The sequence below is a fragment of the Diadema antillarum genome, unplaced genomic scaffold, assembly GCF_040938485.1.
Source record: "Diadema antillarum isolate AM-2024a unplaced genomic scaffold, OU_Dant_1.0 seq00000593_RagTag, whole genome shotgun sequence".
NCBI classification, from domain to species: Eukaryota; Metazoa; Echinodermata; class Echinoidea; order Diadematoida; family Diadematidae; genus Diadema; species Diadema antillarum.
Window position 1 is genome coordinate 591972 of NW_027271524.1, and position 24450 is coordinate 616421.

Here is a 24450-nt window from a genome sequence, read left to right on the forward strand (position 1 = left end):
CAAAAAGGCAACACGAATACAAAGTATACATGTCAAGAATTATATTGCTTTGTAAGAGTTTGTACAAGAATTTGGAAGAAATACAATTAAATGCAAAAATGTGGGAATGAACGAATGATTAGAAACAATGCATACTTTGCAATGGTGACAAAAAGCAATCATAGCGATGGAAAAGAGTGATCCACTGAAAAGCGGGGCTGGTAAAACGTGGACTATTCGAAAATTTTCCTGAATGATTACATTCTAAAGAAAGAGAAAAAGAAAGAGGAAGAAAAACTGAAAATTGTATGATAGGTAAAAATAGAGAATGAGGTATGAACAATATCCGTTAAATTTCATTCATTCATTTATTTATTCATTCATTCATATTATCCTGCCATTCCCGGCAGTTGGTATGTTTATGAATATTTTACAGAAGTTGAATTCATAAGTTGTCTCACAATGTATGATGAAAGAAATGTGTAAGTTTGCAAAATAATGAAAGTATACAGTTGCGTACGAAAATTCTGGAAACGGGGAGGAACGCAAAACAGCATGCTCATAGGGTGAATTCCTCCATACGTAATATAACACATCACATGATTGATATACTGTTGTACATATTAACATAAGTGGAATTACGATACAAATAAAGATATTATGGAAACCTAACTAGCCCGAAACAAACACCCCAGAAGAATTTCTACACAAAGTTGCTGTCATGCAGTACAGAAGGAAAAGAGAGAAAGAAAGAAACTTATAACGTGGTGTGGAGATTAAAAAAAAAAAGAGGACTATGATATCATAACAAGACGAGAATTAACAGATGGTTTGAGCAGCTCAGCAATAATTGCTTGATTTTGGGAGAAAACAAAGTTTGATGTTTCTGTTCTTTTGCAACCATCAAAGGATTAGCACAATCTTTTACGATTTCATGATGTGAATATATGAAACGTTAATTATTGTGATGAGACTGAGATAAAATAATCATTTTTTTTTTCAGATTATTTTGAAAGAACTTAAACTTCAGGACGCTTTGGACTATCACAGAGATCATTCGAATATTTCGGCCCACGAAAAATGTAAATATAGATTGTTTGAATATAGTCCTAGTTAAAGGCAAATTAAGTTCCTTAGAGTGACCAGTTGGGTTTTTATGGAAGGAATGGTTTCTTGCCAACATGGGAGGTAAACAAAAGTTGTTACTGAGTTTGTGCATACATTGGTCAAGATGATAATAATAAATATCAATTATCTTTAAAATCTCATTTTCGGAGAACAAAAGATCGGTGTGAGATCTCCAAGATACGTTGCAAATTATATGAAGTTTTTTTTTTTCCTTGGGACGTGACAGTCTGTCAAAATAAGTTGAATGATACTAGGAGCGATAAATTCTATAGGCAAGGGATATGATGGTATATCGTCTGACAAGAACGATAATCAAGAAGCGATTGTAGACGTACACTGTAAGCCTTGCCGTCGTATTAGCCTCACAGACGTGAAATGGAACATTACTCCGTATGTCAGAAGTGGTATGCTTGGCTTTAAAAACGCCATCGTAACATTGATACTGGTAATCAGCCTTCTCCATATCCCCATAAGGGCACAGCACCGGCAGCAGTTGTGGAACACATCCTCACATTACGCTTCAGGCTTTGTCCAGCCTTTCACAATCAAAATCTTATTTTGCTGCACCTACGGTAACCTATTACCTCATTATAGCATCTCTCCTCCCCCCCCCCCCCCAAAGGCAACCATGGTCGATGACAGAAGTGAAACCGTTACGTTCATCACATTTTCAAGCAGACGTGGGGGCCATTTCATGAAACTTGTCATCGTGACAACTACCACATTTCTATGACAAATTTGCTCTCAGCCAATCAGATGCAAGGATTTCAGTAGCTTGTCACCTCTATGACAACTTATCACTGATGACAAGTTTTATGAAACGGGCCCATGGTGATTGTAAGATCCCAGAATATTCACACACACACACACACACACACACACACACACACACACACATACAGAGAGAGGGGGGGGGGTAGGGAGGGGATACAGATTAGTGAATGTTTTATCCTGATACGATATTATAAATGTACGCACATTACACTCACCTTGGATTTGGTAACATCTGATAGATAACTGCATTCATTAATCTACTTTATAATATGATATACTGAAAAATTACTCCTTTCAAGACTCTTAAACAGCAGGTAATATGTAGCCAATAATTAGAGCGCACCAGAAGTGAAGCAATGCGCTGGATAATCTCAGATACGCCATAAAAAAATTAAAGAGATATTACCATATCTGGTCAATAGATAACAGGAAATAAAGACAAATATCAATCATTGCGTGTCCCGTTGAATTACAGGCACCTCTAGTATGAAAGTGGATACATCACATCGGGTAAGTCCTGTTTATTTGCAGCGTGTGAAATGGGCATGTGTATTACCAAATGAAACGCGTAGGTCCTTCTGTAGGACCCATATCAGTTTTTCGCATGTTAAGTACCAAGCCAAGTGGAAGCGACGAACTATCGTAATCATGTTTAAACCAATCGCAACGCTTCAAGGATCTGCCGTTATGTGCTTCCAGCGGCGATTAGCAATCCCAAATATTTTCTTCACGTTGGAAGGAAAAGAAAATATCTACTTTAAACGAAATGTAATTGCAGATAAAAAAACAAACAAATAAACGCTGACGATTGTTCTTTGTTTGAATGAAGCCTATTCGAAAAGAGCAACTTTGTAAAATAAGTAAATTTATCATGAACGTCCAGACAATCTATAAGATAAAAAGTAGCCAATTAACGCTTAGCGTATGATGCTCATAGTTTCACTTATCTGTACGCATTTGCGACTTTCCTTAATCTGTCAATTGACATTAACTATTATGAAAACAATAACAATTGCATGAAATGTTTATGTTTGAATAAGTTCAAGCAATTTGTACTTTTTTTTTACTTCAAGCATATCAGTAAGACGCAATACCTTCGAAATGGGGATTAGTTAGCTTCATATATCACGGAGGTACCTTCTTGCTTGAATTCCATTATACCAGTATTACAGATGGTATCGCGGTCTAACTGCTTACTGCACGTGCGTGGTTAGATGTAGACCACAAAGAACGCTAGCAAAATTCTACTCGAATTCAAAACGTCTGCCGAACCACCCACACTTTGCTCACAGACGGTCTCTGTTGTTATCACCTGCGTCCATCGTCGATGTCGCCACGTTTATCATGATCGTCGTCGCTCTTATCGCAGTTGTCGTCGACTATGCATTCTCATTTTCCATGAAGTTGCGATGTGTTCAAAGTTCTCGTGTATTGGTAACGTTGTGCGCACGAGATCTACAAGTCCCCTTTACGGCGAAATCGTCGATGTGTAGTTTGCGCAGCAACTCTTTCACGCTTCCAGTGAAAACGCATTAGTTGATGCACATTGATAACGACCCAACAATCTGTGTTGGTTTTTTGTTTTGTTTTTGTTTTTGCATGTTTTGTTTGTTTGTTTGTTGGTTTGATCAGGCAATCTGTCTCCTTCTGCAGTTCCAATGGTTCGAATCACAAAAGAGAAGAAACACGTGTATTTGAATTCTGTTTTAGTCGGAAGGATTTTCCAGGGCAGCACATTACATTGACCGCTTACTTGCCTATCAAAGAGTATGGCTTTCGATTAATGGTATTATTTACAATTTGCAGATGAAACAAAAACCCAGCTTTTGTGCTTCAAAATAGTTCTAAAATGTGAGTTAGGGAGTGAAACAACAAATATAAAAATGTTAATCAGTATAATCAATGTTAAGTATTGTTAAATATAAAAAATGTGTGAACGATACTTATAATATAATCGTTTGTAGAGTAAACCGTCGACAGCTATGGTTTATTGAGAAAAATAGTGATGTCTTCTTATATTTTAGGCTTTATTGCAAAATTTTCAAATGGTACGATGTTTTGTGATACAACTGACCTACACATGGTTATGCATCAAATGTGATAACTTGAACAGTTTTTAAGTCACTGCTCCCAATGGTAGCCAATACCTTTAAAGGTGTCCATTAAGCACCTATTTGCAGCTTTCTCTGGCCACAGAAATTATGTTGATATCTTTAGTTAGATCCAAGTCATGCTGTCCATTATGAAGCTACAAACACAGGAAGAAGGCAGCGTTACCATCGAAATGCAAGATCGCGTGTAGTGCGAATGTAAATGTTTGAAAGAGCATGTCAAGTTCAATTCAACGAGGAAAAGATACGTCGCTTACCACAGTGTAGCTAGTCAGTACGACTTCGTATGCAAATGAATTTGATGAGAATGCTGTCTTGATTATCGTAATGTATGATAAGGTAAAAGTCTTAGAGCAACATTAAATGTAGGCTGACCATTGATCTTATGAAGATGTTAACATAGTGTGATAGCGTGGGATAGACAGTTACACATTTAGATGTCATGCTTTCGCATATTGCGTAAATTTCTTTGTGTGTCTGTTAGAAGATATTCTTGCCAGCACAAAATGCAAGTCACTATTCCGTGTGTATGCGTGCCATGATCAAATAAGGTTCATTGCTTCGTAAGTAATGCCAGTTTTAATTACTCTCCTGAACATTATTTGCATGGTAGTGAACGGAACAGTTGAATGTGTGGGAGCTACATATGCAGTGACAAGATATAGATAATTTGTTAGGCTTTATATGCAGTTTATTTTCTACATACTCTGTCTGATTTTCAGTCATGATACACATAATTATACAAAAGCAACATGATACGTTTTTGGAAAAGCGAGCATGAGTGAACGCAAAATGTCAAAAAAATTGATATTGGGCAATTTTAGCAGTGTCTTTCCATCTGTCTGTATGATGTATATATATATATATATATATATATATATGCGTGTGTGTGTGCGTGTGTGTGTGTGTGTGTGTGTGTGTGTGTGTATGTGTGTGTGTTCCAATAAATGTCTATACTGTCGTTGCGTGATTTATTGAGACTGGAATGAGACTATAAACGGAAGACCACTATAGGAATATCGATTGGAGCCGACGGCAGCAATCAATGCTGTATACGCCAGGCTTTGTTGTGACCCTTTCAAAGTGAAACATTGCTGAATGAAAATACTCTTTGTTGATATGGAAAATACCGTTCTTATATTTTTTTTTCTAAAAGACCGCAAAATCAATTAGAATTTAAACGTGATGTGGAAGCTTAATTTCTTTCGAAGAACTTGGTTTGTCTCCACGTTCCTTACTGGTCACTGAAACAAACGATGGAGGACAAGCTTTTAATACACACTGCTCTGACATTTGGCACAAATTAAATGCATACATCAAAACCATTGATTTGTTCTTATTGGGATATATACATATACATACATATATATATATATATATATATATATATATATATATATATATTGATTGATTGACATTAATATAGATCTCTATGGAGCATGTTTTCAGAGTTTGCTGGTAGAGCAAAACTTCTGCCCTCTATTTGCTTTATATATTGGTTTTTCTGAACCTCAGTTAAAGGTGTTTGGCATTCATGATTGAATAAAGCGCTCTCAGCACGTTGCTACTCGAGGATTTTGGTGTAATTAATGAATATCTCCTTGACATTCAGCCGCAGGTGATCGGTTTTAGGGTGTATAATATGGCAAAACAAGTAACAAAGGGTAAATTTCATATTTATAAGTTGAATGTGATAAATAATTAAGGAAAATGAATCAAACAGAACGCTAAAAGAAATCATCAAAATCCGACAAAGAATAAGAATGTGGCAATTTTTTTAGAAGTAGTTTTATATGTATATATATATATATATATATATATGTATATATATATATATATATATATATGTATGTATATATATATATATATATATGTATGTATATATATATATATATATATATATATATATATATATATATACATAGAGAGAGAGAGAGATAATTCATAACAAAACAAATCACGCTTCTTTATGTATGCATAAATGTTTTATATACTTGAAGATGTGATATTGGTCCGAAGCCGATGACTGTGTTGATATGAGTAATCATCTCCCCACATTTTATGTTAGTGGATTTCATTTTTTTTTTCTTTTAGGGAAGTCTTAAAGACAAAAGCTACATCTTCCTCCTCCTCATCGACATAATTATTGTGAAATTTTTAAGAGCGATATAGGCATGGTAGATCTGGTTGTTGTTGCTTGATCCGAGAAATAACAATTCTCTATTTTGCTATTCCATAAGCCAACAAGGAGAGCTAAAAGGCGAAGACTTTGTCACTTCATTAAATTACCCTCTGTCGAGGCAACAGATACCACTGTTTTTAAACATGAGTTAGTATGTGAGACCCTAAGATTCCATAATTTGACTTATGGGCAGTTTCAAAATACTGACTCCTCTAACGTTTTGTTTTATTCAACTGTTGTTATCAAAGTCCGCTTGACCGTGAAGTGACATTTCACTTTAAGGAGAAACCCACGTGATTTCCCTATTGTGACGATAGCAGCGACCTTTATGACGCATCCGAATACCCATTTCAACACCCAGCCCGCACCTCATCGTCAACGTGCCTGCTCCGAACATTGCTCGTTTTACTTCACGTGCTGGACACTGGATGCATATGTATTTAGACCTACGAGGGGTATCTCACTGAGCTGCGAATGTCTTCGAGCGTAGCGAATCTTAGGGAATTTCAGGATTCATTAACAGTTGCAATCAGATTCGTAAACAATTTTTACGACAATGAAATGTTTTTACGACAATGAAAACCGTAAACGAATTGGATTGCAATTGTTTATGAATTTGATTGCAACTGTTAACGAACCCTGGCGAAACCTAAATTCCCTAGAATTCGCTATGATACGCTCGCAAACATTCGCTGCTCAGTGAGATGCCCCGTTACACATACATGAATATAAATATATAAATCATGTATACATATGGACCATGTTGTGTATCCGTCATGTTACGGGGGGGGGGGGGGTTGGAGAAGGTTGGAAAGAAAATCCTTAGAAGATTGTCAAGGTCGCAGAACCGGCTTATGACTGCTAAATGGGGGGGGGGGAATTCGGCTACATGGCATTCAATATCTTGGCAAAGACTAACAAAGTTAAAAAAAAAACACCAGTATTCTCCAACAAGTCCGATCGAGACCCCCCATCCCCCTCCTCCAGCCCCAGTCCGTTGTTGCCCCTGGATATCATCATAAGCAGTAAGACTTGTCCTTGGTCCCTCCCGTAGTATCTGGTGAACTCCATGAACAGTTAAGAAGAGAATAAATGTCATTTTTCTTTAATCTGTGCTCAAAGTGTTCCTTAATTTTCATTTTATTCAATTTTATTCAATCAATTTTCCATTTCCACCAAAAACATACACCGTCATAAACACAACATAATTGTCTTGCTACAGAGCAGCTGAAATATTTACATCATCATGCGCGTGAATGGTAACAAACTTTAAACACAGTCTTTATAGAATTAATTATCCGTGTATTAAGTAATGCGTGATTAAGTATAGGCTGTGGGAAATGGAGGGGACTGCTAAAAAGCTTACCTTGTATAATTCAGTCCCCTCAGAGAGAGAGAGAAAAAAAAGATGTAAGCAACATTATTTGCTGCTCATTAAAAAAGTGAGAACAAAAAGCGCGCTATGAATTCAAGACATCGATGTGGTAATGGGGGGGGGGTAGAAGATAGAAACTTAGAAAAGAGCATATGAACAAAGGAAAGACGAGATATCAAAGAAGTTGACCCCCCCTCCCCCCAGGAAAAAAAAAAAGAAAAAAAAGATAAATCAATAGGCATCAACAATGATGAGCCTCAGATGAGGTTTGGTAATGGCTTAGGAGAGATTTCTTTGATTTCAGTTTGAAGATATCAAAATTTTGTGCATACTAAATGTTGTTATCCAGGAAATACAAGAAACATTAGGCCCCGAGAGAAAGATAGAATATGAGTGTCAAATTCTTCAAATAGCAATGAACTTTATTGTAATCAGGCATCCCTTTAGTAAGGACGATGCACTGTTGGTGTATATTTGATCACATAACATGCACAACGTGTAGATTCATTCCTAGTACTGATGCAACATTTTTTTCCCCCTTTTTTTTTACAATTCTAACCCTCGATCCTTCCACAATAGCATATATTCATGAATTTGAATGCATACACACCAAAATGCTAGCTGACAATCTTGATTATTAATACTATGTGAACATGCACAATGCCAATGAAATGTTCTCATTTAAGTGCAGGAAGGTACCTGCTTTCAACATTAAAGTCATATTCTGTATTTTCCCCTTTTCTCATAAATGGAAGAAAACATTATATGCGCACGTTCCTCGAATGTGCGTTTGACACAATATTTAGCCGCTCCCTTGATTTCATGTTTTGACTTGATGACAGGAATTTTGAGGGTTTCTAAATTTGACTGTTCTTCGGGATAATTCAAATGCAACCTCCCTCTTCAGAGCACGAACTATGGGTGACGTGTCTCGAACCTCTTGTTGTTTGAAGTACTTCGTACTTTAATAGTACGGATTTCTTTGAGACTGTTCTCCGAGCCGGTGACTCGTATTCCATGACGTAGTGAGAACGTGTGATTGAAACAAGAAAAATTATTATTATTTTTTTTTTTGGTTGTTGACAAAGGCATCAATGCCGCGCGGTCTAGCACGCCACTTCAGCGATAATCGGAAACCCGAGTAGCACGGGAGAGATTCTAGGTTTGAAAAAGACAAACATGTGATTTCATAATCGTTTCTACGCTGTATGTTTATGAAAAAAAAAAATGTTTTTACCTGTACGATATGACTTGGTTTTTGGTCAAAACAGCATTTCTAAGGTAAGTTTGACATGTCCAGAACTCGTTTCCCATTTCTCCAAGTGACGGGCATGCTTCAAAAACAAACAAGAATAAGGAAACAATCAAATAAAAAACAAAATACATACAGAAAAACAAAACAAAACAAAGCAAAACACCAAGACCGTGCTCCTGCTTTATTTTTTTTTCAAGGGGGGGGGGGTGTTTTTGTTCCTTTATTCCCAAAACCTTGAGGAAGAAACATTTAGCATTGAGTATAAGTGTCCTTCACCGCGAGTTCACATACAGGAAGAAGAAATTTTGAGTGTGCCTTTGCTCACCCGCGCCGCTAATCTTGCTGCGGAGCGCATCCATGATGACAATTTGAACTTCCAAAGCCCAAATTGAATAGGTAGGAGTGCAGGGGTCGGTTTCTGTCTAATGAATAGTTATAAACGAAGTGACGTGCGACCCCGGCCGGGTGAATCACATCCAATCGGAATCTGGGTTATCGCTGAATATTGTCACCAGGGAAAAATGCAACAACCACAACAACAAATGGAAAAAAAAAGAAGGAAGAAACGTTCCGCGTATGGCGGCTGCAAGACTGGACGAGTCACAGTGTAAGACACAATGTTTCAGATTGATATTGATTTCATGTATATTGTTAGTCACTGACTTTGCTTCAACTGGAGTGCCACCATGTATTTCCAGGGTGGTTGTGCTCCTCTCCTCTTCCTCCCTCTCTCAATCTATCTCTCCCTCCTCTTAAGGGTCATTCATCAAAATTCAGTCCATCTCCAGCTGTGATATTAACTGGTTGTGCCCTCTATATGCTATCTGATAACATGCATAACTCTATGCATAATACAAATCACCTGCGTCTTGAACGCGGGTGGGAATGATCAGTTCCGTCGACACGGACAAGACTCAAGACGACATAAATTTTCTGCATTCATTTCTTTGTTCTTTTCTCAGGATTTTCTGAGCAGGAGAGTTAAAGGTCGTATACCCTTTTTGCAATTGGACACGAAACTTTACATGCCTGAAGAATGATGTCTCCCTGCGTCTGTGTATGAAATTCTACGGTAATACACCTCAAAGTTTTTTAAAAGAAAAATGAAAAACTGACCACATGTCACTCGAAAATGCGCCCTCTTTTTACCGAGAAAACCATTGAAATTTTGTCGGGGTCTCAAGTAGATTCACCAGCAATCTTATATTATTGTTTTCCCACCAGCATAGAGACGCTTCCACCAGTTTTATCATTCCTAGGAAATGCCTGATTTACATAAATCTGCAATATATCAACTTGCAACTTGTGATATGAAAGGAATCTAATTTCAGGATTGCAATTTGGATACGTGAACCTTAAAGTGCAATATCAGGTCCGGCGTGTTCATTCTTCGACACCCTGTTCAGCCCGTCATGACCCTTCCCCCCCTTCTTGGCGAGGGAATATGCTGCTGGGATAGTAATACAGGTATTAATTTCACTGCCCTATACTTGACTGGAAGGGCAGTGGCACAAAGAATGAGGAATAGGTCATATAAGTTGTCATCGGTTATGGAGCAGGGCCGGCGCACTGTTTTCAAAAGTGTGGGGGCCCACTTCCGGGTTTCATGAGCTAACAAGAAAAAAAAAAAAAGGTCCTCAACTCATCTCTCCCCGTCCCCGTCCACTTCCGGGTTTCTTCAGCTGACAAGCAAAAAAAAAAAAAAGGTCCTCAGCTCATCTCTCCCCTCCCATTGTAGTGCCTCTTACGTACTTCCGGGTTGAAAAAAGTGTGGGGGCCCAAAGTGATGACACCTTATGTATTCCTTTGTATGGTGCACAAAAAGTGCGGGGGCCCGAGCCCCCACGTCCCCCACGGCTGCGCCGCCCCTGTGGAGTAAAGTGGGTTTTTTTCTGAGTATAAAGAAAGTCTGGGTCAGAGGCATAAATGTGTGAATTTTGTGTGTGAGTATCCATGGTTTTGGAACAGTAGGAACAATATTTACTGTTTTCACTGGCTATTTTAAACAACGAAATACTTGGTAAGACACAAAATGTTTTTCTTCAACAAACTTTATACCCCCTTTTGAGTGTGAAGTATGCATTTATGCATCAATGAAACATTTTAGCGTTTCCTTAGAAATCGGGGAAAAGTTATACTCACGTGCTTACAATTTACTTTAGAATACGGCTTATACAGTCACAAAAATGTTGCTCACACTTGATACTTAATACATAATACACAATCTCCCACAAATGAGATGGTTCGTAAACCACCCCTTGTGGCAGTAGCACAATCAAGATGGTGTGTGTTTAATACTTAACTAACTCAATGGACTTATAACATGTGGCCAGTCCATGTATGGACCTTGCACAATGTCATGTTATGCATTGGCCAGTAATTATGCACATGTACATTATCATTATCATATTCATCCTTTTTCACAATTTCGTCTGATTTTGACACAACGTTCCGTCGTGATGTTACATAGCACACAGCGGGTTGTCTGCTTTTCAGTCGTAACAACAGTTGCAACCTTACGAGGCGAGAGTGGATGCGTGATACAATTGGAATAGAACCCTTGATTGGATGGAGGATACTCCAGAAACCAAGTTGCGTGTTCACCCAATTGCGTTTTATTCACTTGCTCGCTTGATTATAGTTTTTTGAACTCCTTGATCGGAAGTGCCAATTACACAGATACAATAGTCATGCCTCATTTTCAACACCGAAAGGATTTTCTAAGAAGAAGTGTACAACAAAAGATTGCATTTCTTTATTTTTAAGAGGGCGCTGGCGAGCGAACGCCGTAAGGGAGAAACTGCGTGAGAGATGAGTGGTCACACCAGTTCAATAGAGAAGTCCATAGTCAGAGCTCGCAGAAAACGTCCCTCTTGAAACACAACAAAACAATTACCCACCCACACTGTATAACATTATTATAGAGGGTTTTTTTTCTTCTATCTTTCTCCAGAGCTCTAAACAATGATAGCAGTCAGCCAACCAGTGGCTATCCTCAACCTTGCTTCATCACACCTTGTAAAGTTCAAATGAATTCGACATTTTTAGCAAGCACGCGGCAAATCAATAAGGTTTCGCCCGCGTTCCCGCTCTATTATGAAACAAAACGGCTCGCGTGGACATGACGCCTGCGAGCCGGGGTCTGTTTCTCGACTGGCGTGGTATACCCCTCACATCATACTTACTGTTCTATACCTCTGACTTGAGTGGAGGAGAAAGTGCGAACGTGGCGGAAAATATTAATTAGTTCAATCAAGCGTTGCGCATGCCTGCTTTCTCTTCATTAGTTTCTGAGTGTGTTGTGTGTTTGTGTGTGTGTCTGACAGTACTTACAGACGTATCCACAACATACAATGACTGTCTTTTAATGGCCTTGTCGGGATGTCAGTCAGTAGCAATAATGAAGTCCAAGAAAAATGTGATGCTCACACACTGACACACAGACATACACTCAGAAATGTTCCAAGTTTTGCTCTTGTGTTTAAGGCGGTGTCACACCTGTCCGGCCAAGCTACGCGGGCATGTGGCGAGGAGGTAGTTTAAAGCACGTAGAAGATTTTCCGCGGGCGGACAAGAATGTTTGCAATTTTCGCACTTGTTTCATACTTACTAGACGCGTGCTACTTAGCTTCTACTTGCGTGCGTTCCGTGTGACTCGCGTGAGAGCTTTGAAACCGATCCATTTTCTGTTACGAGCGACTTACGGGGATTGCGAAGTACCTGCTTTGGAGTTGTCTGTGAGGTGCTACCGGTAAGGGTTTCCTACTTGTGTTCTGCGCGTACCTCTACGGGCAACTCCCGTGACTCTTCCGGAACAAGTTTTGAGCATGCTCAAGGCCTTGTCATACCGTATCTGGGGAAGTTTTGCGGCTTGACTTGCGGGGAAACAAATTTGCTACCCGGAGCTCTCCGCAGTTGACCCGAACTTGACAGTACCTAGCACTTATCTCGTCCTTAGTTGCCCGAAGGTGCGCACGCCAGTCCAATTTTCCCGCAGCAAAGTTTTGAGCATGACCAAAACTATTTCCGGATGAGTCGCGAGGATTGCCCGAAGAGTTCCACGCAGAACACCCGTAGGAGGGCCGTAGCCGCCGCAATTCACAGGCATTTGACCCACTTGAAGTAGGTAAGTTGCCCGCTGATCTATGCCTATGTGAAGGGAGTGCGTGCCATTTGTGGGCTCATTCTCTTCTTTGTCCTCTGTCCTCTGTGGCGTCGAGGACTACCTGGTCCCTTTCGGACAGGACTTCATCCGCCGAATGGACTTCAGCAGCAATTTGATGCATTTGCTGTGAATCTTCCGGGCTTTGTGGCTGTCCATCCACTGGACGTTCTCTGCCCTTGTGCACTTTCCGTCTACGGGGCATCTTCACTTCTTGAAAGCTAGTTGACAAATGATTGTTTGCCCATCCACTCGAACCAGCCTATTGTTCAGGCTAGCACTCACCTCGCAGGCGACTAGTACGCAGATAACACGCAGTTGTGGCGCAGGTACTTCGTAGAGCGCGTATGTCGCCCGTAACTGACATAAAAGAAGCTATCACGAAGCTATCACGTGACACCCACGCGCCTAACATGCAGTTCAACGGAATACACGCAAGAAGGACTTAGGTATCACGCGTTTATCATGTAATACCCACGCCAAACTCGCCCTAAACCTTGTCCGGCCGCAGAAATTATTCTGCGTGCTGAAAAATCCCCATACGCAATAAGCCCGCTTAGCTGGTGTGACAGGGCCTTTTTTGGCAGCGGGTAAGTAAAGCCAGCGTGCGCACCTCCGGGTAACTACTTTTGAGATACATGCTATGTACTGTCATGTGCGGGTCATCTGCAGGGACCTCCGGATAGCAAAAATGTTCTTCGGAAGTCGCACGCAAGGCTGGTGTGACACGGCCTTAAGAAATTACAAGCGTTCAAAAAAAAATCCCACGAAAGATTCAGCGTATTCAGAAGAAATCTATAAAGAAAATGAAAAGAGATTAACATTGTTCATATGTAAAAGTATAATAACACAGCAATCCGCTTGCAACCTTCAACACATTGAAGGGCAAAGTATGCCGACAGACGGACCCTTTAACCCTTCCCCATCACGCCTCTGGGATTAATCCGTACGCATGCCCTGCACGCAAGAACAAGAAGATCACTCACTGGAAATCCCTCGCAGTCAAGTAGCGTTTGATAGAAAAAAATCTCTACAATAATCTCTAAAAAGTGTCTCGCGTCATTCGCACAAGGGTGGTAATTCTGGGTCGCAAGCCACCTCAGAGAATGCGGGTCGAGATTATACATGTAACATAGGGTCATAACTCGCATTTGACAAAAAAGAAGGGGAAAAAAAGAGAAGGAAAAGAAAATGTCGCTCTTCATAATTCTTCAGGCAACTGTCACTATCATTCCGCCGGTGAAGATTTTCAACAAGGGAAGGATCTGCTGCAGGCGTGGTATTGATAGATCTATGGGCTTACAAATTCAGACAAAAGCCATACACTACGTCAAGATTAGGACAAAGAGATGATGAGAAATTGCTTTGACTGCAAGATGCAAAAAAAAAAAACAAAACATCGAGAACTAAAAGTTGCATACAGAGAAGTGATCTTTATCTTCGACAATCTGGAATTCAAATTCCCTAAAATAACATGCAAGTATAATATAGTTGTCGAAGGCTTCTCATTGAGAGTCGGGAAGATATGTGGGGAGAATAAAACCAGACGTAGCGTGTTACAAGATGTTACACAGTGAGAATGAATGCAGGTAGAGTGTACGTGAGGCATTCTTTCCAAGTGTAAATGTTAAAGGGATCGTATAGTTTTGATTGAGACCTAATTTCAGATTTCTACCATTTTTGGGTGAGATGATGAGAAACCTCTTATGAAATATGAAAGAGCATGTAATTCAACGTTTATTTGATGAAAACTGGTTTTGAAATGGCTGAGATATCCAAAAAAGAGCGGTTCTCATGAAGACCCTGAAGTGTGGGACCCACACTTTAGTATACGATCGCTTTGTTTTACCTTATTTTTGGATGTTCCAGTCATTCCAACCCGATTTTCATCAAATAAACTTTAAATTCCTCTTAAAATGGTATGCTCTGTTCTACATCATAAGTGTTTTCTTGGTATCTCGCAAAAAGTTAAAAGCCCAATTCTCATCTCCACCAATACTGTACCATCCCTTTAATGTCGTCTAAGGATTATTTCATCATCCACGACATGTTACCATCTGATATCATTAATTGAACGATGATGCAGACAACATTCTATGAACACTATACTCCTATACTCTGTCATGCCTGTGAAAGAGAAAGTGGGTTTTTTCACATAAAATCACAGGAGATGAAAACGATTTTGTCGATCCTGATATTGCCAACAGATGCTTCCTATATTCTAAATCGTATGGTACATGTTCTCTATTCACGTCTCTATGATCAGAGTGGCAAAGCGTCAGATCCATGCTGTTTCGTTCCTGTTCGTGAAAACATTCCACTGACAAACTCAACGTACCTACTGAATCAAACCCATTAGCCATATACAATGAATTACGTCTTCTTACGCTGCTGCCATGACAAAAAAAAAAGAAGAAAGAAACTCCTCAGCTTTACCAGCGGAAAGGGAAAAATACGGTTTCCAGAGCAACCGGTTCAGGGTTTCACATGATTTTCTGGACAAAAAGAAAGAAAGAAAGAAAGGTGTGAAACCTTGTAGAAATTCCTCCTCAAATCGAATCAATAATCGTCCTTCCCTTTTTCATCGCCATTCTTAATTCTTGTCTCTGAATTCTTACTTCATGTTCGCTCGGCTAAACTGCTTTCAACGATTCTCATCGGGTAGTGATAGTCTACAAATGAATATCAACGGTGGGAACTGTACATTAGTTTGTGCCTTTTTTTCCTAACTACCTTGCGACTTATGCAATAGAAAGGTAGTAAAGGGTAAGGTGTAGATAGCTTCCCTTTATACCATGCACTTCCATGCATCTATCGAGAAATTACATTTAGTTCTGCACAAGGGGTGTATTTATGTATGGGAAGTTATTTACAGTACTTCTTTAAATATTACCGTGCTAAAAATGTAGTAATGTTAGTGACCTCAGTATGACATTGATAATACTGAACATTGCCCTGCGGACAACTCGGTGGAGCAGGATTTGTTTTTTTAAAGTGGTCCTATTGTAGACATGTCATAAAACAGGAGATGAAGAACTTAGCGGTTTTAATCCTCCCTGTAACGAGAAAATTAAAAGAAATGGAATTATGGAATTAGTGATTCAAGCAAAATGGATAACAAAAGAAGACAAAGAAGTAGAAGAAGGGATGATTTGTTTCCTGCTCTCAGCGAACTTTTCTAGATCGTTGGTTAATTATAGATGACTGGGGGAAAACGCAAAGCACGTATATGAGACATTTCAGTTTCATCCTTGTCCAATAATATTTCTGTCAGTACTCTTCCAATCTTTTCCTCAATTAGTAGAGTAAGTACTTGAACGTGGTGTTTTGAAATCCAGTTCACTAATTTCCTTGTGAAACTTACAGCAAACGTGTATAGCAAGAGTAAAGGTGAGTCCAGCTTATTGCTCGCACAAAAAAAAAATCGAATTTAAGTGAGCTGATTTAACTTCATCGTATTGATATCTTCGTCTTTAAAAGCGGTGAAAATAACGTTATAAAATCATCTTGCTTGATTATATTTCCATGGTGTTTTTTTTTTCGTTTCACAGGGGGAATAACTCTCCGGTAGCAAGCAGCGCGATGATGTCGGTCAAAAATGTAGCAACATGTCTACTCCTTGTCCTGGTAATAGCTGTCTGGATAGGGGGCAGCTTCGCTTGTTTCGTCTCCAACTGTCCACGGGGAGGTAAAAGGTCAAGTTCTCGTCCACTCAGACAGGTAGGTGTAACTGCCCCCTCCCCCGCCAACCCCCCCCCCCCCCACACACACACACACCTCCACGCCTACATGTACATTGCCAACGAGTAATATATTTCACTTTGTGTCACTGAAGCTGCGTTTACACCATGTTCCCGGCGGCCACGGCAGCCCCATTTGCCCGAAACGCAGTGCGCCGTGGGTAGTTGAGACATTCTCCTGTCCCCTCCCTTTCGTATTCTATTCTTGTTCGTTCCAGTCCTCGCCCCGGTAAACATATAGCTACTAGTATCAGACGCTGTTCTCAAGACGTCTGATCAGGCTATACTATCAATATTTTCCGTCGCGTCCCGCTACGAACCGCCTCCAATTTGTGTTACGGTCTACATGTCGCCGTGTTTCTTTGCGTTCACCCCGTTTTATCACGGCATACAAAATTCCTCATCAGCTCCGGGACTGCCGTGGCAAATTCTTTGACAGTTTACAAATCTGACACGGCATCCAGGGCAATCACGGACTGCCATGCTTGACAATCCCGTCTCACCGCGTCGTTTCACGTCCATCCCGGTTTTTTTTTTTTTTTTTTTCACGGTGGCCTATAGAACGGGGCTGCCGTGGTTGTCGGGAACATGGTGTAAACGCAGCTTCAAGGAGCCGTTCAGTGGTTTAAGTGGATGAGACCACAGACTCTCAATCGTGTGGTCCCTTATTTTAGAACGAGTTCGCAGGCAGCAGCGGTTGCGCCCGTAATAGTCAAAGTACTTTCTCCTGGGTGGTTTTCGTTATTCTAAAGTTTCGTTTATCCTAAAATTAAAGAAGGTTCCTTTCTTCCGAAGGTTCGTTATTCAGAAACATAAAATCCGTTTACCTAGATGCCTGTCCATCGGAAAATGAAATAGGGTTCGTTGATCCGAACATACTTGTGGCGTTATCATTTGCGTTATCAATACGAAAATTATAAAAGGTTCGTCATTCCGAAGGTTCGCACTTTCGAAAGTTTGTTATTCCGAAGGTCCAATAGTCCAGAAATGAAAAAGAAAAAAAAGTTTACGAACGAAACTTCGGAATTACGAACTTTATTTCGTTTTGAGATTGACGAACCGTCGGCATTACGAACCTAGTTTCTTTTTCGGATAAACGAAACTTCGGAATAAAGGAGCTTACTTCATTTTCGAAATAACATTTACCTTTTCATTTTCGGATTAACAAACCTTCGGACTAACAAACATTGGGATAATGGAGCTTATTTCATTATCGGCATTACCATCCTTCGGAATAACGAGTCCTTTTTTATTTCCCATTTCCGGAGTATCTCAATAAACCTTCGGAATCAAGGAGTTTATTTCATAATAGTAGGAAATACGATTCTACGGAACAACACATCTTATTTCATATTGGGAATTACGAACCTCCAGAACAATGGAGCTAATTTCATGTTGGGAATTGCGAACCTTCGGAATAGCGAACCTTCGGAATAACGAACTATATAGCCCTTTGTCCTCAATGCCTTGTTCTTTGTAGGGAACTTTACACATGCGGGCCCGTGTGTTGATTTACTCGTAAGTATTCCTCACAGGCCGCGTCAACTAAATCAAATCAAATCAACAAACAAGATCGATTCATTCAATCCATTTTCAAAATTCAATATTGAAAATGAATTATGCTGGACGCATGGGCTCACGCACATTTACTTCGCAAATTCAACATATTCGTAGATACTACACAGCATCAGAAGACATTTTTATCGTAATATTGTGATGGTGAGCGACATTGTCAGAAATGATTGAATATGATTCAATAGAAATGATATTGATAAGGATCAAAGTTACAATACAAATAATAAGTATTATTATTTCCGCTTTTATGCTTTCATTATTATTATCATTATTAATACTATTATCATGATAACGATATTGATAACTTGCGAATAAAACATATATAACCAAGATTTTTGTATCACTGGCAAGATACTTTTGCGTTGGCTCAAAAACAGATAAAAATCTTATCTATAAAGTAAAACAATAAGCTGCTGTAACTGCAATCGGTAAGAATGAAAAGCAATGTGCCCCCAAACGGCTTACGACGTTTCAACTGCAGTCGTTTGACTGTTCTTCACAGTATTATGCGGAGTATTTTAAGGGGAAGTCCAGTCGAAATTTCATGATTTCACATCATGTAGTAAATATATCAACGGCTCCATGCATAGATTTATGGAATCGTTTGTGGTCCTAGAGCAGAGAAACCAATACTGTGAACCCCCCCCCCCCTCCCCAAAGGAAAAAAAAATACACTGAACAAGGATGATCACATAGGGGATTTACATATAATTAAAAAAAAATGTTGCAATGTAATTCCATGACAACATCGCTTGCTTAACAAGTTCATCTGTGTAGAATTTATGCACGCTTTTTTTCTTTTGTCCTGCTTCCTTGAGCTTCTACTCATGCATTCTTATAATATTGTCATCATCCTTGTTCATTGTGATTTGTTATAAATTTTTAAAACATTCTCATTCCTTGTCCCAGTCACTATAGATTTTGAAACGCTGTAAAAGTCTGAAAATCAGGCGGAGATTCCTTTAACAGCTAGACCGCTTTTTATTTGCGTTCCATTTACGACTATTATACAGCCCTTCGTGTAAGGCTAATAATCATGAATTCATTATGACTGTGCTCTTTCTTGAGCCTGCGTGTAAATAGCCTGTGCCCATCAGCTCCCTGCCATTTCATCAACGGGGAAGGAATTCTACGCCATTTTGACAAGCAATTATCGTGACATATAGCATTTACACCCTCTTATGAATCTGTACGGAGCTCACGCATAACGGGACATCATTGACGGGTCCTCATAGAATTTTGACAAATGACCACGTCACGCACTGAGAAATACACCCACATACACTTCACGTTATCAAGAGTTCTATGCAAAACCAAATGGAACAGGCACTGCCTGGCTTTGTTTGACATGTGTCACCTTAAGTGCATTCCAAATTGTCTGAGATCGGCTTTCTGGCGATTACACTCATTGAGTCCATTTAAATGTAATTAACTGTAATTTACCTTCTTGCACGATTAAGGTGTGACTGGAGGAAGTGAATTGGTATTAACACTTTGCGTTTATTTAATGTCCATTGGTTCGTGTGCGAAATTTGTGCTTATTTTGCTCGTTGGCAAAGAAAGGGTTAATTGACAACTGATCATCTCATCACGATCACCAATTTATTTTTCCCCCACTTTATTTGTTTTCTTTACATTTCCTTTCTCATTTTTTTTTTCATTTAGAAAACGGCAGAGCGAATACTTTTAAAAGGCATTATTACAAGTACCTTTACACAAGTGTTAATTGGATGGATAACCCTTGATAAGAAATGATGATTCATTGCCATCAAATCAAATCTTTTTTACCAGCTATAGAGGGCGTCACGGGTTATGATTAGCAATCACATGACACCTGGAGGGGGGCATTTCATGAAGCATTTTGTCTAACAAAGTTGTCGGACAAATTTGCTCTCATCCAATCAGATGCAAGGATTTCAGTAGCTTGTATCAGTTTGTCAGAAAAATATCCGACCAAAACGCTTCATGAAATGCCCCCCCCCCCCCATAACGTAAAAACGGTATGAACCTCGAACGGAACACTGAAGGTCAGCCAACACCCTTGAAATCACGTTGTGTTTTCATGAATGCTATGGTATTAAAAGTGCAAACATCCTAGTTTTCATATGTCTGCACAACTGTCGAATTTTGCTTTAAAATGTACACAAATGCATAAGAAATGTGTAAAATAACGTTGTAATAACACGATTTCTTTTGGGTAACGGCGAAAATGAGTGATATTAGCCAAAAAGTTTTGCCGGAAGTGCTAAAATCTCAAAGCTTCCAGATCGTGGTCGCTACGTGGTGTTCTATATTTGATGACATCAATTACAATATATCGGGCCATAGCGGTATAGCCGTTGTACGTTAGAGTAAACTGCATGGAGCTTGTCCTGCTTGTGATTTACTATACTGTAATATATACCCCATGTATAGATTCCTCTCATCTGATTGGTTAAAAGTGGAGTCATGAAAATAGCTGTGCCCCATTTTTGATCAAAATGACGTCATGATTTACTGTGCCCGGGGCATAGAATCAACTGTGCCCTGTAAATAGGTTTGGAGACAGTCGCAATCCCGTACACATAGATCAATCGTTGTATTATGTACGCACCAATGATACGACCGCCGCGCTGTCGATCAGCGTTGATTACGAGTGCTGTAAAAGAGACTAGAATCTATATTTTCGGTATCTATATTTCGGAATCTATATTTTCGGTATATAAAACAAATAATGACAGCTTGATATTCGGGGCACAGTTAAAATTATGTAGGCCCTCGGTGATGTGAAAACCATAACTGTACCCTCAGCTTCACTTCGGGCATAGTTATGGTTTTCACATCACCTTGGGCCCATAATTTTAACTGTGCCCCTCATAGCAGTCATTATTTGTACACTATACTGCTTGGACATCACGATTCGATCATCACGTACTAGCAGCCTTCTACACAATATCCACTAATGAACGGGGAGGGCGCTTCAGGAATAAAATTCGGGTACACTGACATTTATCATTTCACATTTTTTTATTTCAAAATACTACAAAACAACTCGATATCCTGACAAATCACGTTAGCCTGACAAGTTTCGTGATAGAGCTTTCCGATGTATTGCATGCAAATTCTAAATGGTTGAAGATGAAATTTCAAGTACTGTATAATACATTTCAAGTACTATAAAGGTTTTGGCTTTAAATTGATCTGTGTGAGCTAGAGCTCGTATAGGGTCGTGTGCCTGTCTGCCGCGTTACTTTGCGTGTTCTACATGCAAGTATATTTTATGTGTATCTTTGATGGACAATGTGTATCAGATCGGAGTTAAATTGCACTATTCGACGCACAGAATCCTATCACGCCGATAATTATTAGTACTTGCCTTACTTCATAATGTCGGAGTATGATTGACACAACCATTGCGCGTGTTCGTGTTTCTTTTCTCTGCGTATATAATATTCCCCACTGGACTACATTAACAGGATGGTGCAACATACAAGGGGTATGATAACATGTCAACATTTGATGAAAAATCAATGTAGATGGATCATCAAGATGAGGCAGTCAGGAGCTAATAAATTCATTCGATGAATTCAAGGATACAGGTAGAACGAAGAAATCATGACACGACGTGGAACGCATCTCAGTTTGGGTTTGGGATCTACAGAGCAATTTTCGTCAAATTTCATTTATAGCTCTTGATGGTATTCTCTTCGCCATATACTTGGCACGTGCAACATGTGCACGTTGTTATTCGAAGGTCGCCTTCTCCTCCCCTCTCTCTCTCTTTTCTTTTATAGATGATAGGATTATGTCCTTTCAAAACGTGGAACTCCATTTTGTGATGTGATGTAGAGAATTTGATGTCCCATTTAACTCATGATCTGGCTCCAGAACATGCGATCAATTCGACGGGAGATAAATACCCAATGAACCATCGCAAATAAAACGGCTCTTCTATATAACTCCCACATAACACAAGTCATGACAATGTTCTGTCATGGAATCGCTCTCCTGAAATGGAGTATGAGAACCATTCAAAAACAATCCTGTACTATAAATGAGTGTTCCCACAGCCAATACTTTGGTCGACGAGTAATGAATATAAAATACTTAATATAAACAACAACAGGAGATTATTTCATCGTAAAATAAAAAAGCCGCTTACGCCGACAGCGAACTTCAGTTTTTACTCTTCAGTTTTTATTTACAATGATAATATCATTAGTCTGACGACAAATTGTCGTGTCTAGATCAGTCCGGGGATTCTCCTTTTTTGTTTATTTGTTTGTTTTGCATTTTATTCATATACGCATCAGGCTGTACAACGAAAAGACTTTGAACTTTCTGAATGTTATAGGCGAGGACATTATTGATAGAAATGAAAAGTCATTTCTGTAGAAATGGGGAATGTTATTTCAAGGAAGGCGATTTCCCAAGGTGCACTTCATTCTTATCATGTTATTAATCAGTAATGGATGTCATAGTACTACAGTATGTGCTTTCTATTGTCATTATTACATACCAACCACGAATTCATGACGCAGGGAAAGACTTCCAGCAAGTAAAATAAAAAAAGACCGGAAAATGAAAGGGAGGGACTGGTAAAGATGTTGAGATACCAAAATAATCCATGTTTGTCCAGACAAATGGCTGCTATGGCAGCCATTTTAAGTAGTCTGTAATCAACTAATGCATATTCTGATTACTATGATATTATACCTCTAAGATTAGATACACTACTCACTTACATCAGTTACACTCAAGTTTTGAAACTCTTCTGCTTTGCTGTGTTATTTTTTTTATTCTGATTCTCACAGAAATAAAGACAATAATGTCTTCTGTATATTCTGTTCTTGCGAGCGAGCGTGTGCGCATGTGTGTGTAGTTTGTTTGTTTGTCTGACTTGAGAATGAATCTCTGGTTAATTTTGAGGTCTAAAGGGATCTGTGCCATTATACTGCAGACTTTTTGCGCCGTGGATAGCGGAGACCAGTAACTGATGAGTCAGGTATATAGAGAGACACCCCTTGGGGAGAGGTGGCGTTTTGCCAGGTATCCCACAAATCAAATGATGCGCTGCATCCAGGGGGAACCTATAGGCCTGGAGATATTCGGAGTGTAGAGTTTTCCTTGTCGCCAGCAGGTTATATCGACGCACGGGCAAGAATGCATGAATGGCAAAGGGAGGGAGCCTTAATGGCCGTGGAGGGTCAATGACACAGAAGGCAGGTGTTAACGAGATATTAATTGAAGAGTCTCCTCGCTTTTCTCCAAACATCGGGCTTATGCGATACTGCAATCGATCATGACCGCGGGCGATGAAAGGAGGGAAGGTGGGGCGGGGGGTTGGGGGATGAGGCTGACTGTGACTTGCTATAGGATGTTTCCAGAATCGCTTTCATTTTAGTGATTCAACGTTAGCATCATTATGTATTTTCTTCCTCTCGTATCTAGGAATCTCGAATAACAACTAGTTATTAAAGAGGAATAAGTGTATAGTCGCCTTAAACTCGCATCATCAGCTTACCGCACAAAACCAGAAATACCAGGAAATATGAAAAGTGTGGTTTTACTTCATCGCTCATGTATGTGTTCGACCATTCTGATTACACTTTCGCATCTTACCACCGGGCGTATTTGAATGAACGGCGAAGACGATTAGCCACGTTTTAATGCATCATGTTTTATAAATCGCTTCGTCAAACTTGTTATGAACATTCTGCGGCTATATCCGGCCGGCAGAAACTTTGACAAAATGAACAGGTTTAAGACTTGTCAGCAGAAGTACTTCTTCCGTGTAAAACGAAATGACAAAGCCTCGAGCGCTATGAGATTCCTATCGACTCTCATCAGGCTGTCGAGTGTACAAAGGCCAGATATTTCAGATCCCGGTTTCAGATAAAGTTGAAGAAGGAGTGTTCTTCTTTAATTATGACGAGACAGATGAAATTGTAGCAGAAAAAGGGGGTTTTGTTCCAGTTTTAAGGTCAATCTACATATTTTCCATTACACACGCAGCTAAAAGAGAAAGTAGCAGAACTCATCCCCCTATGATATCCAATAATCAAACTTCTTAAATAGCAAATTGATTCTAGTATTTTTCCTTATTTCCTTCTTTTCACTACAGCATTTTACGAGCGTGTTTGACTCGCGTGGGCAGATCTATTGACAGTTAATGAATATGTCTAGGCAA

The 24450-nt window shown here is 39.5% G+C and overlaps 1 protein-coding gene across 1 annotated transcript in view; it reads left to right on the top strand.

Moving 5' to 3' along the window:
* The window catches only part of LOC139735718 (oxytocin-neurophysin 1-like), a 74646-nt gene that overhangs the window by 29608 nt on the left and 20588 nt on the right, over positions 1-24450 (top strand). Inside the window, exon 2 of the mRNA XM_071646465.1 lies at positions 16518-16686. Within this exon, the coding sequence (XP_071502566.1) occupies positions 16549-16686 (138 nt within the window). The 5' untranslated portion in view covers positions 16518-16548. The remainder of the gene's footprint in view (positions 1-16517; positions 16687-24450) is intronic.